This window comes from Gracilinanus agilis, chromosome 2 (assembly GCF_016433145.1).
Source record: "Gracilinanus agilis isolate LMUSP501 chromosome 2, AgileGrace, whole genome shotgun sequence".
Classification (NCBI taxonomy): Eukaryota; Metazoa; Chordata; class Mammalia; order Didelphimorphia; family Didelphidae; genus Gracilinanus; species Gracilinanus agilis.
The window spans coordinates 650,021,761-650,048,431 of NC_058131.1; the positions used below are offsets into that span (position 1 = coordinate 650,021,761).

General features: G+C 38.8%; 1 protein-coding gene across 3 annotated transcripts in view; it reads right to left on the reverse strand.

Moving 5' to 3' along the window:
* HPSE2 (heparanase 2 (inactive)) overlaps positions 1 to 26,671 on the reverse strand; it is a 695,104-nt gene that overhangs the window by 594,785 nt on the left and 73,648 nt on the right. For 2 of the 3 annotated variants that reach the window (XM_044665756.1, XM_044665755.1), the window contains exon 3: positions 11,276 to 11,437. The exons of the other annotated variant lie outside the window; for it this stretch is intronic. In XM_044665756.1, coding sequence (XP_044521691.1) covers positions 11,276 to 11,437 — 162 coding nt within the window. The remainder of the gene's footprint in view (positions 1 to 11,275; positions 11,438 to 26,671) is intronic. 3 annotated transcript variants of the gene reach the window in all.

Genomic DNA, 26,671 nt, shown 5'->3' on the forward strand with positions numbered 1-26,671 from the left:
CAAGTGATATGTGCAGTCATGGAAGCAGGTATGATTACACAAAGGAAAATGTAGAAAGGATAGGAAGAGGTTATACAGCATATAAGCCCTGGACCTGGAGTCAGAAAGACCCGAGTTCAAATTTTGCCTCAGGGACTTAGTTGTGTGGTCCTGGGCAAGTTAATGAACCTCTTTTAATCTCAGCTTCTTCACCAGTAAAATGGGGATAACAATAGCTCAGGATGGTCTTGAGGTTCAAATGAGGTAATAAAATTAAAAGTACTTTCTAAACTTTAAATTTCATTGCTGTAGAGTAGTGAACCCTATTTCAGTTTTGGAGTGGTTTGTCATTTTACAGATGAGGAAACTGAGGCAAAGAGAATTAAGTGATATGTCCAGGGTTGCCCAGCTAGTAAGTAGCTGAGGCTGTATTTGAACTTGGGGCTTCTTGACTCCAGGCTCGGTGTTCTATTCAACAAATTACATAGCCACCCAGCTGCCCACTTTCTCCTACATCAAGTGCCTATTTCATTAAAATTCTAAGTAGTTGTCATTTTCATCCTGAACTTATAATAATTAAAATAATTATCTCAAAACAATTGCTGTTGTTTTCATTCATGTCCAACTCTTGGTCACCCCATGGGGGGGGGGGGTTTCTTGAGAGATACTAGAGTGGTTTGCCATTTCCTTCTCCAGTTTATTTTACAGATGTGGAACTGAAGCACAAAGGGTTAAGTGACTTGCCTGAAGTCATACTAATAAGTGTCTGAGGCCAGATTTGAACTCATGAAGATTAGTCTCTATGACTCAAGGCTTGGTGCTCTATCCATAGAGCCATCTAGCTGGCTTGCCAACTTACGTAAATATTAGCTAGTCGTTACCTATTTTTAATTTTTTAAATGGGATGAAAGAGGAAGGAAAAGGGCACTAGATGGAGCTTATAGATACTCCCTGATCTCAGGAGAATAATACAAGGCATTTATTGCAGATGGCTACCTAGAAGAAGTTCTATACTCTGCTACTAAGATAAATTGGGCGACGTTTTCTAACTTAACCTGGGCTCTCAACAAGTCATGTACATCAGAAGCAAAAGGACAGAGAGGAACTTTCTCAGCAGCCTCCTTCACTAATGGAACTGTTCACAAGGGAGCACCCAAGAAAATGAAGGGACACTGCAGCTGGGCTCTAAGGAACCCAAGGAGAATGAGAATGCTGGGAAGCGTTTCCCATTGCATTGACAGTCCTGTTGTGCATGTCTGTTGCCTTTCACTTATTCAGCATTTCATTTTACCAGTAATAGCATTAAGCTTATTCTAGATAAGAAAATGCCGTCTAATTCTTCTTCTGTTCCTTCTTGGGGATTCATTTAAATATAATCAGGCAGAATTATTAATACCAGCTAAGGCTTATCTACTACCATTCTTTCAAAGAGCTCAAAGTGCCTTGAGTACAAGAAATCTCATTATAAGATTCATTCAAAATGCATTTTTGAAGTCTCTGCCAAGAGATAATGAACCCATGCTACCTCCATGAAACATTTTCAGACTCTGGGTGCTCATATTCTTTGAAAAAACTTAAGATTTTTTTCTTTCTTTGAGAAAAAGCTTGGATTAGTGGGAGGGAGGGAAAAAAAGGGTCTTAAGAGTTGGAAGAGACAGAGTTCTAGTTTTGGTTAATCATTTATTATCTATTGGACCTTAGTCTAGGGCCAAAACCTAGCCCTTCCTAGACATTCCTCATCTGCAAAATGGGGACATGAATTTGCTCCATTTACTTCATGTGTTTTTTTTTAAGGACTTTTGAATCATAAAGTGCCCTATAAATATAAACTAATAAACCTTAGATATCCTGGGCACCTGAGGAAACAGAGGCAGAGAAGTGAAGAGACTCACCATGTAAACACAATGATTTAAAAACAGCAACTCTCCAGTAGTAGCTGATTCTCCTGGTTTCTTCACCGGAGCTCTGATCATAAAACTACCCGGTCTGAGTTCAGTGTCTCATAGTAGGGGTTTTAGTCAAAGGAAAACAGAAACAGAAGTATGGAAGCCTATTCATTATGCACTGAGGCCAGACAGCCCACCCGGCCATTGTAGACTAGACCCTCCTCCTTCGTGTTTCCTGGCCAGTTTGGGGGGATGACTGTCCACTCTCCACGTTCTCCCACAGGCAGGAACAGACAGAGCTGGGCACTTGGAGTCGGGAAAACCTGACGTCCCAGCTGTGCGACTTTGGGAAGCCGATTGGTAACTACATATGGCATGTCTGCTATGTACCAAGCACTCTGCTGGGGACTGGGAATAAAAGGGCAATAAAAATTATAATAATAATGCAATAGCTAATAGTAGATATACTGATATAATCTATAAGATAATGGCTAACATTTATAGAGCATTTACTATGTGCCCAACTAAGCAATTTACAATGATTATCTCATTTGATCCTCACAATAACCCTGGGAGGCAGGTACTGTTAATATTCCCATTTTACAGATGAGGAAACTGAGGTAAACAGAAGCGTCGGGGGGAGAGGTTAAGTGGATTGTCTAGTGTTGATAATAATAGTACACATTTATATGGCACTTACTATGTGCCAAGCACTGAGCTAAGCACTTTATAATGATTATCTCATTTGATCCTCATAACAACCCTAGGAGGTAGGTACTGTTAATATTCCCATTTTACAGATGAGGAAACTGAGGTAAACAGAATAGTTTTGGGGGGAGGATTTAAATGGATTGTCTAGTGTTAATGATAATAATAGTTGACATTTATATGGCACTTACTATGTGCCCAACACTGAGCTAAGCACTTTACAATGATTATCTCATTTGATCCTCACAACAACCCTGGGAGGCAGGTACTATTAATATTCCCATTTTACAGATGAGGAAACTGAGGTAAACAGAAGAGTTGAGGGGAGGGGTTAAGTGGATTGTCTAGTGTTGATAATAATAGTAAACATTTATATGGCACTTACTATGTGCCAAGCACTGAGCTAAGCACTTTACAATGATTGTCTTATTTGGACCTCACAACAATCCTTGGAGCTAGGTGTTCTTATTAATACCATTTTAAAGATGAGGAAACTGAGGCAAGCAGAGTTTACAACACTTGCCAAGTGCTAACAATAATAATAGTTTAAATTTGTACAGCATTTACTATATGTCAGAGTCTGTGCTAAAGGAATTGACAAATATTGTCTCATTTGGTCTTTAGACAACCCCGAGAGGCAGATACTCTTATCACTATTTTAAAGATGAGGAAACTGTCCCGGGTCACACATCTAAAAAGTGTCTCAACCTGAATTTGGAGGCAGATAGTTCTGATTCCAGACCCAGCACTCTCTATCCACTGGATTAAATGAGATAAAGTCTGTAAGTACTCTGCAAACTTGAAAGTGTTCTATAAGTGTCGGTTATAATATTATTGTTATTTTTAAAATTTAAACCCTTACCTTCCATCTTGGAGTTAATAGTGTGTATTGGCTCCAAGGCAGAAGAGTGGTAAAGGTAGGCAATGGGGGTTAAGTGACTTACCCAGGGTCATACAGCTGGGAAGTGTCTGAGGCCAGATTTGAACCTAGGACCTCCCTTCTCTAGGCCTGGCTCTCAATCCGCTGAGCTACCCAGCTGCCCCCAGTTATAATATGATTAATAGTAGAAATAATAAAATGCATCAGGACTCCATACCAGTGATAGTGCTCTGTATGATCAATGCTACAAGATGGAAAAGCATAAAATCTGGTCTTGGCAACATATTCAATGCCTTTTGTGCAAGACTCACGTAGATACTTCTGGAAAAGCTCATCACCAGAAGGCAAGCACAGGGAATGAATTTTTATGGCCATCAGAACTCCTGAGGATTATGTCAAGATAAAAAAGGGGTGGCAATCTGTACCAGTGGAGGGAATACGAACACCAGTGACAGCCGAGTTTTTGAAGTATTAAAATATATAAAGAATATAAAGCGGAAGGCATAGTCCTCCCTGCCTTTCAGAAATTTATAATCTAGGAGTAAAGAGATTGCACCTAAAATAACAACTATAGCACAAGGTAAGACAGACAGTTCTATAGGAGAGGTGCCAAAAGCAATAATAATCCTATATTATATATATATAATATATATATATATATTATATAACCTGAACTTTATGGTTTCCAAAATACTTTCCTTACAAACCTTCCTACCTTTCCAGTTTTCTAACAACTTGCTTCTTTCCACATACTCTACAATCTAGTAACAATGTCCTATTTGCTGTTTGTGACGCTATTTCGAGGCAGCTAGGTTGTCCAGGGGTTAAAGCTCTGGACTTGTGGTCAGGGAGACCCAAGTTCAAATCTTGCCTCACACATTTATTAGCTATGTGACCCGGAGCAGTCACTTCACTTCTGCCTACTTCGGTAACTTCATCTGTAAAACTGAGATTCATAATAGCGGCCCCTTTCCAAACGATGGTGAGGACCGAATGAGATATTTGTAGAGTGCTTGGTGAATTTTCACACCAGACAGCTATTATAATAATTCTTATTATTACCTCCTTCTTCATGCCTTTTTCTTAGCTGTCCCCCAGGCTTGGAAGGCTCCATCCTCTCTTCTCTGCATCCTTCAAACCCCAACCGAATTCCCATCTTCTCCAGGATGCCTCCTTCCCCAGTCCTCCCACTCCAAGCTGCAAATGGCTTTCTCTCTAACACGATCGAATACTGTATCTATTCTGGATAGATCTCCTGCCAGCCAATCAATACGTGTCTGTTAAGAGGCCACTCTGTGCCAGGCACCGAGGGTACAAGTACAATGAAGGAAATCATCCGTGCTCACAAGAAAATAACACGTATTTAGTCATGTGCTTGTTATCTCCCCCAAAGGAACATAAGACTCTCCAGGTCTTCGACTGTTTTTACCTTTCTTTGTATGCAGAAGCTTAGCACATAGTAGACCTTTAGTATGTGCTTTTGATTGATTGAACCCTCTGATGGGTTGGTAAAATGCTACAGGGAAAGTGGGGAAGAAGATTTCTGACTGGCATGATCAGGAAATGCTTCATGATGTTGATGGTCATTCAGCTGGTCCTCAAAGCAGGTATAATTTCAATAGATGGTATCTGGGAAGGAGAGGCTGAGGGGACAGTTTGGACAAAAAAATGTGAGGCAGACTCTGAGTTTAATCCTAGAGAGTGGTTCTATTGGGCTAAAGTTTAGACTGTGTGAAGGGGACTTCTTGTTCAGCCACGTCCAAATCTTCATGATCCCATTTGGGGTTTTCTTGGCAATTTGCTGTTTCCTTCTCCATGTCATTTGACAGATGAGGAAACTGAGGTAGCAGGATAGAATTCTAGAAAAGCAGGTTGGGGGTCAGAGTATGAATCAGTCAATCCATCAACAAAATATATTATGCACTTACTATATGCCAGGCAATGTAGTAAACAACAAGGATAAAAATAATTATGAATAGTCTCAATGAGCTCATATTTTACTGCTAGGGGAGATGTTAACGCATACAGGTATTTCAATAGATTTAAGTACATACAAGTAGATAAATATAAGACACATACAGAGCACAGGGGAGATACCATTTTAGAGGGGAAAGCTCTTCCACTTGAGAATGTTCCAACCACCCTCAATCTCAACATGCTTAACTGTAAAATGAATGGGGTTGTACTTCTTGACAGGAGATGGATTCAAGATGCAGAATGAAACATACATTTTTGATATGACCAATGTGGGAATTTGTTTTGCTTAACTATGCATATTTGTTACCAGGGTTTTCTTTTTTGTTGTTGTTGCTCAATTTGGAGAGGGAGAAAATGGGGAAAAGAAAAAAATGTTTGTTAAATTTTAAGAAATCAATTTTATTTTTTATTGTAATTATACTAGATGACCTTTCCAGAACCAAATCTACGATTCTATAAACATGGTGTGTGTGTGTGTGTGTGTGTGTGTGTGTGTGTGTGAGAGAGAGAGAGAGAGAGAGAGAGAGAGAGAGAAAGAGAGAGAGAGAGTTAGTTTTATCACTTCCAACCTGAGAACACAGAGTCTCACTACTGAAGGGATCTCAAAGATAGAAGAGTTGCAACTGCTTTGGCAGAGCTTGGCACAGAGTCGGCTTCTCCGCTAGGTGATATAAACTAATTGCCACTCACTGCAGAGCAACTAAAGAAATTTAATACCATTTTAAGGAGCTAAAAGTTTATTCTGCAAATGGTGGAGCACCAGTGAATTTTTTTTAATAGAGGGGAAATTATATAATTAAAGCAACACTTGAATTAGATTAACAATTAGGAAGATGAATTGGAGGGTAGAGAACAGAAGATAAAAGACCAGTTAGAAGGCTATTGAAATACTCCAGAAAGAGTAATTAGGAAATGAATTAAGGTAGTGGAACCAGAGTTAGAAGAATAACTTGCCTTTCCCACTGACAGCCCTTCAAATTCTTTACGACAGCTATCATATTCCCTCTGGCCTTTCTCTTCTCCAGGAGAATGATGCCCAGTTCCTTCAGCTTCATAAGAAATAGATTCAAGGTCTTTCACCAACCTATTTAGCCTTCTCTGGACACTTTCCAATTTATCAATGAAAAGGGTGAGGGAGAGACATTTCTTAAGAACTAATAGAATTTAATGACCAATTGAATATGACTGGGAAAGTAGGTAGGAAAATTAAAGATGGGAGGATGATTCTGATACTATTAAGAGAGAGGAAAGGTCTTTACAGCAGAGCCATGCATGCTTGACCCATCCTTTATTAATAGATTATGTGCCTCTATTAATAAATGATATTATACTCAAGGGAAAGATAAAGAAGAATGTCAGGTTTTAGTTTGGGGAGGCTGGAGAGAAGGGAAAGGAAAATAGGTTCAACTTTGGATTTGATGGATTGTAGTAGCTGGTCACACATGGCAAAAGAAGTATTTTCAAAGTACTAATCCGACTAACAAATACAAGATGAGTCCAAGATGGAATGAAGGCAAAACCCCCAGCTAGGAGCAATTATTACAGGAATCTGAGTTTGAGAGTGATAGAGAATGGTGGTAGTAAAGAGAATAGTGAGGAAGAGATAAATCTGAGAACTCTGGAGATGGTACATTTAGAGATTTGGATGATAAGACTGGAAAAAGAATAACAAAAAGGGCCATAAGATCTATTTAGGTCCCAGTAGAAAGCCATTTATGTCTATTGACCATAGTGCTGTACCCACACCAAAATGCTTCCTGCTGACAATGCCCAACTTTACCCAGTTCGTGCTCTCTCAACTGGGACACCTGGTCCAGGAAATGCACAGTTTAGCAACCATACATTACTCCTGGTTCTGCCCTCTGACCTGGTTCTCCTGCTCTTGACTAAGTACCCATCAAATATTCAATGACAATATGACAGATTTTTTTTTGGCTTCCATATCACACTGCTGACTCACATTGAACTGGAAGTCCTCTAAAACCCTCAGAAATTTTTCAGAAAACTGTTGTCTAATTGGCAAACATTACTTCTCCCATCTTGTTCTTAAGCACAAAACAAAACAAAACACAAGTTCCTAAGTATAAAGCTTTAGATTTACTCTTATTGAATTTCATCTAATTAGATTCAGCTCAATGCTTGCTACACTCTTATCAAGATCCTTTTGAATCATCCTGAGTGGTAATTCTCCCTCCCCATTTTCTGTCATATGAGAATATCTTGAGTTTATCATCTATCCAAGTAATTGGCAAAATTATTGAAAAGCGCAGGACCAAACATAGACCCCTGTGATATCTCACAGGAGACCTCCTACCAACTATGTCAATGACACTGGACTGTTAACAATTACTCATTTTATGACCATACAACCAATTCTAAATTCATCTAGTTGTATTATCATCTAATCCATACCTCTCCCTATTTAGCATGAGAGAATTCATCCAAGTATTACCAAAATTAGAGTAAACTATATCCATCAAAGCCCTCAACTATTAGCTTATTAATCCTTTCAAAAAAAGGAAATGAGGTTAGAGTGGCATAACCTGTTCTTGTTGAAGCCATTCTGGGTTCTTTGAAATTATAATTTGCCTTTCTAGATGTTCACCAACCATCTCTTGCATGAGTTGTCCCAGAATATTCTCAGAAATTAAAGTCAAGGTCACTGATCTAAACTTTACAGACTCTTCCTTTTCTTCAAAAATTCAGACAAATGTGTTCTTTCCCAATCTTATGGTACCTCCCCATTTTCCATGTTGTTTCAAATATCACTGACAATAATCATATCTATCAATTATTTTAGTCTCTAAGTTTTGGAAGATATTACTTGAAGTCATCAGGGCAGCTAGATGTTCTCTTATCTCTCTATTGTTATTTTGAGTATCAAACTCCTTGTCTGTTCAGCCATTTCAAACACAGAAAGCATTCTCTATGGCAGAGAAAAGAGAAGGCAAATAGGAAATGAGTAGATTTGTTTTCTCTCTGTAGTCACTTATCATCATATTAACCCCCACAAAATAGTCCTGTCCATTTTTTGGTACTCCTTTTCTGCCAATATTACTTAAAAAACAAAATTATTTTTTGCTGTCCTTTGATTCCCTTCTCATTCCATTCATTCTGAATTATCATTCCTGACATTGTCATTATAGAACGATGCCATGCTTTTATATTAATTCATTATCACTTGACTTTGCTTCCATCTTTGGCACATTGTTTTCTGATCTAAGTTGCTAAATGAGTTTCTGGTGTATTCACCTTGGTCCCTACAGACAAATCTCATCCTTGCTCCTTCCTGGTATCCCCTTTTGTGTTTGCAGAATTTCATTCTTGAGTAAATCCCATCTGTCTTGAACCAATCCATTCAATTTAATGGTTATTATACTTATGGCATCCTTTCTGCACAGAATAGAATAATTTCTACTTTTCAGCTGTAAAACGGTGATAATGATAATCTTTCACTAGCTAACACACCAGCATGGTAGCATGAAGCTTCATTACAAGCTTTAAGGAATATGGACAATGGGCCAAAGGGATATCCTTGAGGTTCTTATCACCTTAGGGTTTTAACAAACGACTAAAAGTTGAGAAACCAACAGAATCTAGAGGCTCAGCATCCTTACACCAATCTCAGACACATAATACTTCCCTTGCTGATACTTCAAACTTCCTGGTAGAGTTACATAAAACAAGTAGTCCATCACCAAGCAGAAATCCTTGAGTAGGTGTTCCAAATAAGTGGGTAAAGAAAGTCACTCTGTTAAAGGTCTCCACCCCCTTCAACCTTGCCCCCCTTACCAATACACATTCATCACCGAAAAGGGAAATATTTACAAAAGTTAGTTTAGTTATGTTTAAATATTATGTTTAGCTGTCTGGAGACCATGTTCTCAAGATTTATATAAGAAATCAAGGATTAAACTTCATAACAATTAGAAAACCGCACTGCTCAAAATCAAAGACTTAGTTAGCGGACATTAAAATAGTTTTACCGTTGGTGCTAAGCTACAGTGACTCCATCACTTCCCAACACCTGGAGCTCAAACCTTCTGAACTTTCATGTAAACAAAATGGGAAACTCCAAGGGCTCCAGGGGTAACAAGGTACCACCTCAGGTCTTGGCCTTTTGGGTGAAAAATGTGGAAAATGCCTGAGGACGCTTTGAAGCAGCCCTGAGAGAAGCAAAAGCAGGGAAAAGCCTCTTTACTGGGGTAAGTTTGTTTAGGAGAAAGTAAGCAAGTTGTCAGGGTAAAAGTTGACAATGTTGATTCCAACAGTTTGAACCGGGAATAAACATCCAAGGGGATTATGTTACTGAAAATTGGAAAAGACTCCATTGAAGCCAATAGACCATGCTTGCATTTTCAAAGATAATGTGTCCTTTAGCCACATTTCAAGGATAACAGGGTGAGGATTAGGATTACTTACTCTCAACTCCCTTCTGTAACATACTCAAGGATTTGGGGTTCTGAATTTTGCCCTTAATTTGGGCAAAAATATTAAAGTCAGACCAGGCTTGGAAGTAAAAAGTCACATTGTTCTCAACTCTCTTGATGATGATACCAATCAGTTTGTTATTTTTCTGATGCAGCCCATTGGAGACCAGCAAAAATATGTGCCCCCTACAAAACATTTACAAGTGGTATGACAGAAGGAATTCAGAGAGCTACAGGTACCCTCATCAGTCAACCATTTGCATCCACCAAACTATCACTTATGTCCCCAACACTTTTCTTGGAGAAAGAGGTTTTGTCAGCTTCTATAATCCTATAACTCCATTTCCTGGGTACATTTGGGTCCAGATTTCATTTCACCTTTTTGGTTTTTCCTCCAGGTTGTAAATGGAAGATATGGAAGACTTTTGAACTTTTTCAAAATGGAAAACAAATTTGTTTCTCACGTGGAGATTTCTGGAGAAATGTCAGGAACCCTATAATGAGAGCTAAAAGTATTTTTTCCCATTTGCGTTTGGAGTGTAAAAAAATGTGAATTGCTCATGGCTTGACCAACATTCCCAACTTTTTTAACCTCTATAAACAAGGTAAACACATACTCTGAGTTTGTTAGGCTTTATTTGGGTCAACAAAAATCAGGCCTGCCTTGTTTCCCTCGAGTAAAACAGGATGACTCTTATAACTTGCTGTTTCCATCTAAAATACTTAACCATTCTGGAAAATTCTCCCATCATTTTCTGCTCTCATAGCACTGCACATACCTTTCAATTTCATCCTGCCTGTGTACCTTCTACCAGCAAAGTTTCTCAGCTGCCCTAGAAATACTGCTACTTTTCATTCCATCTCAAGGATCTTTTTCTCTTAGAATCTCCAACAATCTTTCATTTTCCTACTCAAATTCATATAAGGACACGAGGGAGTAAAACCTATTCTCAAGGCCTGTGGACTCCATTAGAGAAGATCAGATTCCCCAGGGAATTCAAACTCTACCAGGAATAAAATATTCTCAACTCTGCCCACAAGTCATTTTCACTTACACTTCAATTTTATATTTATTAGGTTTACAAAAAGGTGAAAATAGCCACTTCTTTAAAAGAGACTAAATTTAGTCTTTCTTTCAAACACACACATATATTTAGCAAGTAATATTTTTGCAAACCTCCATTAGCTTCTCATCGATTCTGACATTTGGAAATACACATGTAGAATGTCTACAATCTTAGGCCAAAAATGCACATATTTGTCATAGGAAAATAAAAGTCATTGTAACTAAATAAAGGATAGAATTGGCAAAGAATCAGCAGGGTACCACTTCAGTGGACCCAAGACATCAAACTACTAACTGACAAGTGTCAGAAACTTGCAGTAATGGGGTCAGCTGACCTTAGTAGCCTTACCTGTTAATATGAGATTACTGTATGTATTGGAGAATTGCTCCTTGAGGAGAACCAAGTGCATCTGAGCAGCCTTCTCCCTCTGAAGCTCCAACATTACATCAGGGTGCTGGGCAATCTTGCAGCCCTTCTGCTTATCCAAGGCAACATCACTCCGAACAATGTCTACAAGGAAAAAAAGAGAAGGCAGGAGACAAAAAAAATGAAGCCTGATTCTATCCAAAGCAATTCATTTAGTAAACAGAATGAGAGCCCAACGTCCATAAAGAAGGCAATGACTTCAATAAGCCTTTGGATGGGAAGAGCTCCTTCTCCCCACCAAGAACCACGTGAAGCCCATATGGCATTGTTGTTGCTTCTGACTTTGTTGTGTCTTGCCTTGATCCAAAGATTACTGGAGATAGAATGGACTAAGCTGAAATATTATGAGTTTCAAAAGCTTAGGAGAGGAACAGGGGTCTAAGAACTGGAGTCCATGCCAGAGTTCACCAGCAACTAAGAGGAGGTGATTAGTCTATCAACCAACCATGCCACATTCAGAAATGAACTTAGAGGAAATGATTTGTAATCACTTCTCTAAATCTAAGTTCGTTCTCTCCTATTCTCCAAAGGTAGAGGTGGCAAAGGACACAGTCATCTCTCCCAATTTTTTTTTTGGTTTGGGAGAGAAGGCAGTAGATACATTTATATTTCTGTTCGTGGTATACCTCTCAGAAAATATCCTTACTGGAATAGCAAATTGATGTTCATTGGTTAAACGAAAATGAAAAAGTGCTAATCACTGGGACACAATCAATGTTATGGAGGAGAGTCTAACTATATTTTCCAATGATGAAACATAAATTTCACCAAATCTCACTGGAGACTTGGAAAGGATCTCAGTAGCTATCTCATCCAAAGCATATGTAAAAGAAATCTTCACTATAACATATGTGACAAGTGGCCATCTTTCTTGAACACCTCCAAGTTGGGAAAAAATCTTGCTTGTCAAGGTAGTCCATAATTGTTAACAAAATCTTTCCAGTATCAAACTTAAATTGGCCTCTTACCAACGTTCATCCATTACACCCAGGCCAAAAGTAACAAGTCTAATCCTCCAACACAACAGCCCTTGAAATATTTCATGATAGATATTGTGCTGCCTTTCAGCTTTCTTTTCTCCAGGGTAAAATTTCCTGGTTCTCTCAATTGATCTTTATGTGACAATGGACTCAAAGCCTTTGACCATGCTGGATGTCCACTTTTGAACAGTCTTCAGCTTTTCATGTCTTAAACTATGGCTCCCACAGCAAGGGGAGAGAGAAACAAAACAATTGCCTCCCTATTTCTAGAAGCCAAGTTTTTCTTAATGCAGCTCAAGAGAATCAGACAGTGAGGAAAAGGACATACTTGTACAAAAATATTTTTAGCAGTTCTTTTTGTAGTGGCAAAGAATTGGAACTTGAAGGGATGTCCTCCTGGGAAATAGCTGAACAAATTGTGGTATATGATGGTGATGGAATACTATTATGCTGCAAGAAATGATGAACAAGATTATTTCAGAAAGAGCTGGAAAGCCCTACATGAACTGATGCAGAGCGAAATAAGCAGAACAAGGAGTACATTGTACACAGTAATAGCAATATTATGGAATGATCAACTGTGATAGATTTAGCTATTCTCGGAAATACAAAGATCCTGGACAATTCTGAAGGACTTATGACAAAGAATCCAGAGAAAAAACTGTTGGAGTTGGAACACAGTTGAAAGCATACAATTTTTCCCCTTGTTTATTTGGGGTTTTGGTTTTATATGATTATTCACTTACAAGAATGAACAGTATGAAAATATGTTTTGCATGATAATAACTCAGATTGAATTGCTTGCCAGCTCTAGGAGGGGAGAGGAAAGAGAGGAAGGGAGGCAATTTGTATCCTATAACTTCAGAAAACATGTGAAAATTTGAAATTACCTGTAACTGGTAAAAGAAAAGTTTAAGATAGCTAAATATTTAGAATCAGAGATAGATAGATAAATATAGATAGAAATATGGACAGAAAGATGCAAATAGAGAGATAGATATCTATGAATAGAGAGATATGCAAATAGATTAGAGATAGACATAGACAGATATAAATATAGAAATAGAAACATAGACAGATATTTGGAGGGGAGGAGTTGTTATATCATACTGTTGACTCATATTGAACATGGAGTCTACCGAAATCCTCAGATCTTTTTTGGAATTGTCATCTAACTATCTTGAATTTGGGAGGTTGTTTTTTTTTTTTGCATGTAAACATAAGACCTTACATTCATCCCTAAAGAATTTCATCATACAAGACAGCTCAATGTTGTAGCCTATCGAGATGCTTTCAGATACTGCTATTCTTTCAGTTTTCTATCATCTCATTAGAAAATCTGATGAATATGTTATCTCTGCCTTTATCTAGACCATGTGTAAAAACGTTCAATAACACAAGGACATGGCCGCTGGGAATCTCTGCCCCCCGATATTGACATTTTCATCAGATCTGAACAGAATTCGAAATCTAAAGGGTTCACCAAAACGCTGTCCTTTTTGGTAAACATCACTGACCGTTTCCAATTTTCTCCTTAAGATTTTATTTGCTTTTCTCTCAGTCACTTCATTTAGGTTTCTTGCTCCTCAAATCATTTGCACGGTTTACTCAATTCGCAGAGACATATTGCTTCATCGTTTTTGTTGTTCTACATGGAAAATTCATTGTCTGGGTACGTGTACTGCTGACGTCATGTCTCCAACCTTCTGCTTGAGAACTACAGCATGTCTGATTCGCGACATTAGACCCATGTTTAAAAACAAAGCCCGTGCCTCCGCTGTCCTGTGGGTTGTCTCCATTGGGTCTCCCCTCCTCTTTTCCAGGTGCCTCAATGGTGAAGCTGTCTTCAAACTGATTCCATTTTACTCTTTCAATACGGAGGTCATCTGTGGGTCACTGATGAGAGTCAGAGAAGGACTGGAGTCACTTTGCAAATCCGCCTCTTTCACAATTATTTTCCCATTAGGGGCAGGCTGCATCTTATGCTTCAGTTTAATTTCACTCGAAGCAGATGTACAATACAGGACTGTAAAAAATAGCCTCTTCTATAAAGAAACGCCCAGCTAGGATGCTTCCCATCAAGCAGGGGACCTTTTGTACCCAAAAGTTATTGTCTTCTAAGTACTTATTTTTGCAACCAAAAAAACAAGGAATTCAGCTGATTCATGTGGGAACAAATGATAGAGTTGGAAAAAAATCTGGAATGTATCTCTAGTGACTTTGAAGTTCTGGGTAGAAAACTGAAGGGCTTGGGGACACAGGTGGTATTTTCATCTCTTCCTCCTGTTGACAGTCCTGGCTTTGGAAGAGAAAAGAGGTTATAGGAAGTGAATGGCTGACTGTGGATGGTATTAGCAAGGAAATGGTTTCCTAGATCGCTGCCTACAATACTAAAAAGACAGGCTCCTACTCAGGTTCCAAGGTTGGAAAGACTTTATTTCACTGGAGATTTAATTTGATCAAGAGGGCACTCAGTTGAATTCCAAGAGAATGGAGGAAAAGAAACTGAATCCCAGAACCAGTGATTCTAGAAGACAACGTGTATCACCCAGAAAGAATAGCAGAGTGGAAGTGTTCAGTAATTGTTGGGATGACATAATAAGGAAGCTAGTTGGAAAATATCACCTCAGACGTCCATTTTATTGTTTGGTCTTGTGATTTTGTTATTGAAATGGGGAACTTCTGATGAAGAAACTCCTTTAATTAATACAGATCAAGAACTGTTGTCAATTATAATCTTAGACATTTGCCATTGGCTCTGAAAGGATATGTGGTTCAACTAGTGTGTCAAAGGCAGGATTTGAACCCAGGTTTTCCTAACTCGAGGGCCATCTTCCTATCCTGAATACTGTGGTGCCTCACAAGATGTGTATATGCCAAGGCATGAGTTATTGTTGTCGTCATTCAATTATTTCCAACTCTTCGGGACCCCATTTGGAGTTTTCTTGGCAGAGATATTAGTGGTTTGCCATTTTCTTCTCCAGATCATTTTACAGATGAGGAACTGAGGCAAATAGGGTTAAATGATCTGCCCAGGATCATACAGCTAGTAAATGTCTGAGGCTGGAGATAAATCCAGGAAGATGAGTTTTCCTGATTTCTAGCTCAGTGCTCTATCCACTGTGCCACCTAGCTGACCCCTGCGCCATTTTAAAACAAGACAGTTAAAAAAAAAACACTGACATCTGATAGTATCAAATTCATAATTGCTACAAATAAACTGAAGAGTTTATTTTGTTCAAAAGAAATAAATCTAATATGAAAGGAAAAATATTTCATATATATATATATGTATATATATATGTATATACAAAAAAAACTTCAACAGAAACTGTGATACAGGACAATGAAAGACAAGAAAAAATGAAGAACAGTAGGGGGGAAATTGTGTGTATATGTGTGTGCATGTGTGAAGAAATCTATGAATCAAAGAGCAAAAGCATGGGTAAGAGTATATGGGTAAAAATAAAAGGAGAAACTGGGATGATATTGTTCTGAGAGTAGATTATAAACCACCTTGTCAGACAAGAAATACGGAAAATCATTTCCTAGTACACAAAACTTGAATTAATTTAATAAAAATTAATTAATTTGATGAAAATTGAATTCTTTTTTTTTTTGCTCACTCATTTTTCAATCATATCTAACTCTCCATGACTTTATCTGGGGTTTTCTTGGCAAAGATACAGAAATAGTTTGCCATTTCTTTTTCCAGCTCATGTTACAGACATTCAGTGACTTGTCCAGAGTCACACAGCTAGTAAATGTCTGAGGCTGGATTTGAACTCATGAAGATGATTCTTCCTGATTTCAGGCCCAGTACTCTATTCATAGCACCACCTCACTGCCCGTGAAGACTAGCTAAGGCATTTATAGGGACTTCAGCTACTCTGACATTTGAAAAGAGTGTTTACTTTGCTGAAAGAACATCCTCATTGGAATCTCCTCTTCAGATTTCTCATAGCATCTTGCCTGGATCTCTCCTCTGACTTTGTCACTCTTCTTAGTATTAGAGTTCATCATGTACTTGTCTTTCACTTAATTAGATTTTAAATTCCTTGAACTTCAGACTTGTGCTCTCTCTCTCTTTTTGTATCTTTGGCCCCTAACACAGTACTTGACATAAATAGGCATGTAATGAATATTTGTTGAAATGAATTGTTTTAGACAACGTTTTGCTTCTTAGATGGTAGAGGAAGCAACAGATTTAACCACCAGATTTAATTCTTATCAACGAGGAAGAACTAGTCTATCACAACTGAGTCCTGGTACTAAAACCTTGGGAGGAAACATCCTAGAGCTCAAAATATCAAAGAAAGGGAGCACTGCGCCAAGTCTAGATTTTGGAAAAGGTTTCAAAATGATTCCAGAAAAGGTTGGTGCTATTTTGTCCCAAAGGGATGGAAAGTTCCTAGAGACAGCTGAACTATGATGAGAAAAACACTAGATTTGGGGTCAACCCAGGATCAACTCTTGGATCTGCTGCTTATGACTTGTGGGACCAAGGACTGTCATTTAACTCCTCTGGACCTTAGTTTCCTTATCTGTAAAATAGGGGTGAGCAAGAGGATGTCTGAGCTCTCTTCTCCTTCTAAATCCTATGAAGTAATATTTGACATGACAATTATAAACAGCCTTAATGTGGAAGAATGACAGGGGAGGATTAGATAATAATCAAATAACAATGTGGCTACACAGAGAGCTCTCTGATGAGTTCAGATTTCAAAAGAATATTAAAAGATAGAAGGAAACAGGGGTATGCTAAAGGCAGGCTGAGAGCTAATTGTAAGATTTTCAGTCTAACCACTTACAGCTTAGAAATCGGCAAACATTACAAATTAACACTTGATTTATTGTTTTCTTGATTGCCAAGATTTAAGAAAGTGATGGGGAAAAAAGGGTTAATCGTGAAAATTAATGGTAAAAGTGTATCACACATTTTCCCCCCAAGAATTGGTTGTTACATATTTATCAGCACATTCCTAGAAAGAGACAAGAACAAATTCAAAAGAATAAACATAAATAAACCTATATAAATATTATCTTGAGTATTAAAACCTAAAATGAGCTCTAGTTCATGACAAAATGTAAAAAATAACAAAATGGGCTTTCTGAGCTAGTTTAGACAAAGAGGAACCCCCAAAAAATCAAGCTTAGAGGAGATTGTAACAATAACAAGAAAAACTAACATTTATACAGCATTCACTATGGGCCAGGCACTGTGCTAAGTACTTTACAATTATTTTCTGACTTGATCCTTACAACGACACTGAGAGGTGTTCTGTGATTCTGTAGGATGTGTTCATCGGTGCCACTGAGAAGGCAAAACGATTCTGTTTTGGTCACAAAAGCCTTCAAACTAATATTTACTGGACAGAATGAAAGGGAAATTGTCACCTGAGGCAAGTAGTTTATTGTAAAGGAAATAGGTGATAGCAAGATAGTACCTGGACCCTGGAACAAGGTTCAGGGTGAAAGATCACCGAAAACTAGCAGATTTGTGATCACAGAGATGCCCTCAACATTCTCGGAGAAATCAAGGAGAATGAAAAACATACCAGGCTACGGGAGGAAAACAAATGTCCTAATTTTCAAAAACAGAAAAGGGTGAACCCTGAGAATTGCCTAGTGATAAATTTAGCCAAAAGGTAGAGAGGTTTATGTGACAGATGATTTGGAGGCATTTGGGAAATGACGAGTAATCCTCAGCACGGATTCACAAAGACAAGTCAGGCCAGACTAACCTCATTTCCTTTTCTGATAAGCAGTCACAGTTGATAGAACAACTATATCTAAAAAATGCTGATGAATGTCTCAATGTCACACTGGAGCATCCTCGGGTTCTATCTTCCACCTGTGCTAGTCAACTTTCTTCTTAATAGACCTTGATTAAGATGTAGAAATCACAGCTATTATTGGCAATGCTTGTGCCTGAGGTAAAGAGAACGCAGGTCCTGGAGATTTCACAATGTGTCCCGCTGGTTGAGGGGGGCAGAAGCTCTGGCACCCTAGGAGGGCTGGGCCAGGGAGGTACCTGCCTGGGGTGCAACTACCCATTGTAGGGTAGGAAAGAGAGGAAGCTGTGCCACTTGGTACCATTCTTTTTTTTTTTTTAAACAAATCATTCTTTCTAACTAAATGCTAAACCAAATTCTTTCAAGCCCTCTAAATTTTGGAACCCTTAAGAAAGCCTTAGCCACCCCCCCTTAGTTATAGTTCTGATAGAACCACAGAATCATAAATCTAGAGCTGAAAGGAAACTACTCAGAAATTTCAAGGTAGAAGATGTCTTTCCACTCTGCCTTCCAGAGCCCTTCCTTTCCCTCTGTAACATCATCAATTACAGGTTCAGAATCAAACACTGATTAATCTCAGATCACAGAGTTAGAGGTAGAGTGGACCTTATCTTGCCCAGGTTCCCTCATCTTAAAAATAAGGAAAACTGAGTCCCAGAGAGGTTTGCTGATGGTTCCACAACAATTGTGCCAAGATTTAAACCAAGGTCCTCTGACTCCAATTCAGCACTCTCTCCACTACACCAAGAAATAGCAATAAAAAAATCAACATCTACTCACTGCTTATTTTGTGCCCGGATATACCACCACCTTCTCAGTCTCTAATAATGATCCCTTCCCTCTATTTAAAAATACCCAGAGGGGGCAGCTGGGTGGCTCAGTGGATTGAGAGCCAGGCCTAGAGATGGGAGGTCCTAGATTCAAATCTGACCTCAGACATTGCCTAGCTGTGTGACCCTAGGCAAGTCACTTGACCCCCACTGCCTAGCCTTTACCACTCTTCTGCCTTGGGGCCAATGCACAGTATTGACTCCAAGACAGAAGGTAAGGGTTTAAAAAATAAAATAAAATAAAATAAAATAAAATAAAATAAAAAAAAATACTCAGGGCCTTCCCTAACTTAAAAAACAAAAGTGACCTTGCCCCATTTTTCCATCCAACTGCCATACTATCTTCCTTCTCTTTGGAGAAAATCCTGAAATATATGCAATAATCTTTGGGTTTATATTTTCCTTCCTCCCCCTCATAGTCTATATCCTCCTCCATCTCCCCAACCCATTTAATCAAGATCATTTATCCATTGAATATTAATCATCCACTGTGTGCTTACCACTGTGCTAGGTGGGGAGAGAGATATAAAGTTTAGGTAAATTGAAATCTTCTTGATCCCTGCACTTATGAAAGGTAAAGGTGGACCTAAGTAAGGCACAGAAAAGAGGGAGCCTATAGTCAAATTTCCTGGTGATTTGGAAGACTTGGAATGCAGAATCTTGTGTTTTCATATTACTTTGTCCTTTGAGTGACTGACTTAGCTGTTAAAGATTGCTAAGAGGGAAGCTCAGCGGGCATCACTGAGAACAAAAGATAGACATGATCATTTTACTGAGTGATTCAAAATACAATGATCATGTGAAGTGGCTGACAAAGAAACATCAGCATGGGACAGTGGCAAGATTGGTGGAAGGTCCTGGATCCAAATTCCTACTTTGCCATTTACTAGCTGTTTGATCTTGGATGAGTCATTGAACTGGTCTGATCCTCAATTCCTCACCTGTTAAATGGAGGCATTACGCTAGATGACCTTGAAGATCCTTTCCAACTATAGAGCTGGCCACAAACCAGAATATCTGTAACCCGTATAAAGATACGCTGTGTAGGTGTAGACTTTATATATAAATAATTTGTATCGTTTATTTTTTGTTGTTGTTCACACTTTAGAAAGTCGTATGATTTTGTTATCTTTTTGTTTCTTTGTGCCCCCAATGCTAGCACATTAAAAGCTTAATAAAACTTTGCTGAAATGTACAATGATCGCTTACGAATGGCATTGATATTCTTTCTCAACAGTGTGTTGAGGGGGCAGCTGGGTAGCTCAGTGGATTGACAGACAGGAAGTCCTAGGTTCAAATCTGGCCTCAGACACTTCCTAGCTGTGTGACCCTGGGCAAGTCACTTGACCCCTATTGCCTACCTTTACCACTCTTCTGCCTAGGAGCCAATGCACAGAAGTTAAGGGTTTAAAAAAAAGAAAAAGAAAAAAACAGCGTGTTGATCCAAGACAATTCCAAAGGACTCATGATAAAAAATACTATCTACCTCCAGAGAAAGAACTGGTGGTATCTGAATGTAGATCAAAGCATACTATTTTTCACTTTACTTTTATTTTTGTATGATTTGTTGTCTTTCACAGTATGACCCACATGGAGATGTGTTTTGCGTGATCACACAAGTATAGCCTTGATCAAGTTGTTTACCATCTCAGAGAGGGGAAAAGGAAGAACAGGGAGAGAGGGAAAGAATTCAGAGCTCAAAATTCTGGAAAATGGATGTTAAAGACTTCTTATATGTAATTGGAGAAAATATAAACTATTATATCAATTTTTAAATGTTTGCTAATGTCTCATTTACCCATAATATCCCTCGAGTGAACCCTTCATTGTAAGAAAAAAAAGTTCAGTAAAACCAGTCACATTCCACATCTGTAGACACACACACACACTCACACACACACACACACACACACTCACTCCTTCTACCAAGAGGAAGAACATATTTTTCTTCATCTCTTCTCAATGGTCAATGTTAGTCATTAATCAGAGTTGTGGGCAGCTAGGTGGCTCAGCGGATAGAAAGTCACGCCAGGAAATAGGTTCTGGATTTAAATCTGGCCTCAGACACTTCTCATCTGTGCGACCCTGGGCAAGTCACTTAACTCCCATTGCCCAACCCTTACCTCTCTTCTTCCTTGGAACCAATACACAATATTGATTCTAAGACAGAATGTAAGAGTTTAAAAAAATTTTTTTAATGAGTTTTGCCTTCCCCTCCCCAATTTAATTTATTATAGTTATTGAATGAAGAGGAAATTGGGTACAGGGGAAAGATATGGGGAATCTGGGTTCAAGTCCTACCTACAACACATAGTAGTTATATGTGACCACAAGCAAATCGCTTAACCTCTTGTTGCCTGGTACAATAGAGAGGGCACGCGATTTGAACTTTAAGAACCTGGGTTCAAATTGCAGTTCTTCCCATTACTATCTGGATAGACTTGAAGAAAGAATTTGGCTTCTCTTTGACCCCAGTTTCTTTATCCTTAAAATAAAGGACATGGATTAGATTACCTCTAAGGTCCCTTCCAGGACTTACCTTACGACCCAACTCCTTGCAATCTCCCAAATCTTCAACCATTCACTTCCTCCCTTGCTGGAGTCTTCTTCGTGGGCCCCTCAGTTTCTGTACTGCACCCACTCTTCTTCCTATAGTCTCCCTGAACACTTGCTCATATGTTTACAGGACTTCAGCCACCAGACATTTACAGATAATTTTCTTTCTTTATCTCTAAGTCTAACCTATGTAAATAGCACTAGATTTTGGAGTCAGAAGACCTGGGTTCAAAACCTAGCTTTATATATATTCATTATCTGTACATTGAACAGGCCCTTTTAACTCTGTGGTCCTCAGTGTTCTCCTCTATAAAAAGAGATGGCTGGACCAGATGTTCTCTACGGTCCTTTCCATCTCCAAATCCCATGATCCCATTTCCTGGCTGCTCAGCATCTCAACCCAGCTGTCACACTGACATTTTAAAAATAAGATAATCATCACCCATGCTAAACTTTCACCTCCGAGTCTATTTTTCTCATCCATGTCACAAACTTGGAGTCATATATACAATTCCTTCAGTTCACCACCAAATCTTGGCAATTCTTCCTGCACAGAAGCTATCAGATTCATCTCTCCCAAAACGTTTCCATAGTTACAGAATGGGTCCCTGACCTCATTGGCTCTGGTTTGGAGCCTAGCAACGGCAACATGTAGTGATGGTTCCAGGTCCTCCATCCGAAGCTTGGATCCTGGGGACCTTTGAATTGACCTCAGACTTTGAAGGTTTAAGTCAGCTGTATCCAAGAGCCTCAGCAAATGGGGAGGCAGAGGAAGTCCTGGGCACCTGAAGTGATGTTGTATGGGTCTAGGTTCCACTGGCAAATTCCCATTTTCAAGAGCACTTTGGATACTTCCACAAATGCTTCCCCCACCACCATCACCACCACTATCTTGGTCTGAACCTAAGACATTTCTGTTTGCTATGCCAGCCATGCAAAGGGAGAAAGAAGACTAGGAATTAAGTTCTTTTGCAGAAAATGGTGGCAATTCTGATCCTTGCGATATGGATTTCTAGCTGAAAGAGACCCCAGAAAACACCCTTATATTTCAGATAACATTAGCAAGAGAAAAAGAACTATGGATTGGTTTTGAAATGAGAGAAACTCAATCCAAGTCCTGGCTACCTGTGGGATCTCAGGGAAGTCATTTAATCTGTGTGTGTGAGGCTAAGTTATCTACCTGCAAAATGGTCTACATGGCCTTGAGTCCTTTAGTTCTAAATCTATGATCCTGTCACCTTAATTTTCAGGGATGCCAACGTTTCATTTCCTTCAAGGTTGGGGTTCTTAGCATAAGGTCCATGAAGTTGTGGTTTTTTGTGTTTTTTAAACACTCACATTCTTTAATCAGTACTAATTATCCATTCTAAGGAAGACAAGCAGTAAGTGCTAGGCAAATGGGGTTAAGTGACTTACCCAGGGTCACACAGGTAGAATGTATCTAAAGCCAGATCTGAAACCAGAACTTTCCATCTCTAGACCTGGCTCTCAATCCACTGAGCCACCTAGCTGCTTCCATGAAATTATTTTTTTTCCCTCAGACCCTTTATCTTCCATCTTAGAATCAATACTATATATTGGTTCCAAGGTAGAAGAGGAGTTAAGGGCTAGGCAATGGGGATTATGTGACTTGCCCAGGGTCACACAGTTAGGAAGTGTCTGAGGACCCATTTGAACCCAGGACCTCCCATCTCTGGGCCTGGCTCTCTATCCATTGAGCCACTCAGCTGCCCCCATGAAGTTGTCTTTAAAAAATATTTTGAGAACTGTATTTTAAAATAATCAACTTCCATTTAGTCTTATGATATTTTTATGCATTTAAAAATATTATTTAGAGATGGACCCAAGGTTTTCACCACCTGGCTTCATAACATGAAAAAGGTTAAGAACACCCGATATGGAAGATGTCTTATTTTCTATTGCCAAATATTTTAAAAGTTGTCGAGGCCGTCCCTCATATATAATTAGAGTGCTTTGCCTACCAATAGGGCAAAGTCATCATCAGATGGTTTTTACCACATGAATGAAGATCAAAGAAAACAGCATGTTTTCCCTTTCAGTTGTCCTATAAAAAGAAAACTATTTATTTAAATTGTTAGGTTAAATTAACATTGTCAAATATTAGCACAAACAGGATGTTTAAGTAATATATACAATTAGAACACAATCTGCGGGAATACAGACACCTTGGTTGTCTCTAGAACTTTTCCCATTCATTCACAACTGTCATCCATAATGGCTTAATTTAACCCTTGTTCTGCTATCAGACCTGATCCAAGCTGACATGCTCCAAACCTTCATTTAACCAAGAGTTATAACATAGTCTCGGAGAGTTTGTCCTAAGTCCTCGTGCTTCCTATTCCACCTCTGATCTTCTCTAGTGTCTATCTAGATCTATCTCTGTCTCCATCCAACTAAAGGGGGAAAAAATCCCAACATGAAACTGTTTATCCAGTTCTCCCAATCAGCAATCTGAAAAGAAGTTCCTGAATCTTTTCCTAGCAAAGGCAGAAGAGGAAAAAAAAAGTAGGAGCAAAAAAAAAAAAAAAAAAAAAAAAAAAAAAGCCATGGTGAATCTAAACATTGCCCAGCATGAAATCTCATCATTATCTTTTTTCCAATCAGTGTCCCTGGAATCACTCTTGTTCTGAGCACTTCCCTCCCACCAGGTATCTAACTACAAGAGCTGCACTGATTAATTTGCACTGAATCACTATGAAATTGTGGGATCTAGAAACCAACTAACTGTTTTCTGCCCAAGATCTTTTCTTTTAGTTCTTAAGGGTTTCACCCTCTAAGCTTACCAGAAGAGACACTATTAAATATATTTAAAAGGAAGCCAAGAAGGGGCAGCTAGTTGGCTTAGTAGATTAGAAACAAAAGGTCCTGGGTGCAAATCTGACCTTAGACTTTTCCTAGCTGTGTGAGCCTGGGCAGGTCACTTAACCGCCATTACCTAGCCCTTACTGCTCTTCTTCTTGAAACCAATATACAGAATTAATTCTAAGATGGAAGATAAGGGTTTTTAAATAAAATAAATTGGAACCCAAGGTTTTTGAATTTAAATAATTTCTCCATACTAACAGTAACAGATGATGCTACTGAATCTATAATCTCATCAGGGTGAGTATCCAGTAAAGCAAGTCATAATCACAAGATTACAAATTTAGAGATAGAGTCAGAGAGGTCATCTATTCCAACTTCCCATTTATCAGATGAACAAATTTAGGCTGTACAAAAGATAAATGACTTACCCACGGTCACATGGGCAGTAGATGGTAGTCAGGAGTCGAAACCAAATCGTTGGCCTACAATTCCAGTGTTCTATTCATTGTACCTCCACATTGGGACATGTTTCTCATCTGGTGTAATTTTTATTCATCTCCTATATATCCTCCCAGAGATTCCCTCCAATATACTGGAGGTTTTCTTCAATTTTTTCTAATATTCCAAGGATACCAGTGCAATGTAATCATATGGTACATTACAGTAAAAAATGCTGAATTTGGAGTCAGGGAAACTGGATTTAAATCCCAGAACTATTTAATATGTGTTTATGTGTGTGACCTTGTACAAGATCCTTCACACCTCTGTGGGCCTCAACCCACTTGCCCGTAAAATAGGGTTATATTTGTCATTCCATTTTGGAGTCTCACTACGTGACCTTGGGCAAGTCATAACCTCCCTGGGCCTCAGCTTCCATGGGAAGGAGGGTAAAGGAAGGCAGGGTGGGCTTGGTGACCTCTGAGGCCAATTCTGTCTCTACTTCTATGATCCTTTTTATCTCCAAGGTCTTTTCCAAAGCAATATCTAAGCTCCTAAGTCCTCGATCATTTCTCTTACAATGCTTTTCATCCAAAAAACATCCTTTGTTGTGTACTTTGGCCTCCTCATACCCTCCGTGTGTTTTCCCACTTTCCTTGATCTATCTGCAACTTTTATCTTTCTGAAATTGTGTTCCATAACTCAAAGTCATTACTAAGATAAGACCAGAGTTAAAAAGATGAATTTTTGTAGCAAGAAGAAGCTGGGGCTCATGGAGACAGCTGAAGGATTTCCTAAAAGCAATTTAATCCACTTTCCTCCTCTTATTCAATTCTGGTCCCAGCTCAAAGCCCATATGCGATATCTGCCCAAGATAGACCCTGAGATGAACTAACTCACTGGAGTGCGTGTCCTAATCTAGGTAATGCCCATTCATTCTTCATCCTGAGGCTGTTTTTAACTGTGTCTACGGTTGACTAAGCTCAAATGACTGGAGGGATCAATGGATATTTTTTCTGTTATTGCTTCAGTTTTTTTATACTTTTCTGGTAACAAAATCCTTAAAATGCTGCTCAGGCACCCTCTCCTGCCACAAAGTCTTTTCTTATCCCCCAACTGCTACTGCCTACCTCCCAGACTCCCTTGGATTGAACCACTTTTTGTGTGCATATTTATGTATGTATGTATGTGTGTATACATATATATGTATATGTATGTGTGGATATATACATACGCATATATTTATATGGGACAGTGAGGTGGTGGATAGAGTTCCAGACCTGAAGTCAGGAAGACCTGAGTTCAAATCTGACCTCAGATACTTACTAGCTCTATGACCCTGGGCATGTCACTTTGCCCTGTTTACTTCAGTTTTCTGATCTGTAAAATGAGAGAAGGAAATGGCAAACCACTCCAGCATCTTTGCCAAGAAAACCCTAAATGGGGTTATGAAGAGTCACATATGACTGAAATGATTGAACACACTTTGTCCTAAAATTTTTAATGTAGTTTAAATGTAATGTAATGTTTAATGTAGCTGTTAAAGATTAAACTATAGGAGGCAGCTAGTGACTCAACATCCTGAGTTCAAATGTGGTCTCAGATACTTGCTAGCTGTGTGACCCTGGGCAAGTCACTTATCTCTATTTGCCTAGCCCTCACCACTCTGATGCCTTGAAACCAATACACAGTTAAGTTAAGGGTTTTTACAAAAAGATTAAAACTACAGTAAGATTTTTTGGGACACTATATTCTTATAACTACTTTCCTTTTAATAATTTCCTTTTAAAGAACTCTTTTCTTTCTTTGTTTTAAGAGAAAGAAAGAAAGAAAGAAAGAAAGAAAGAAAGAAAGAAAGGAAGGAAGGAAGGAAGGAAGGAAGGAAGGAAGGAA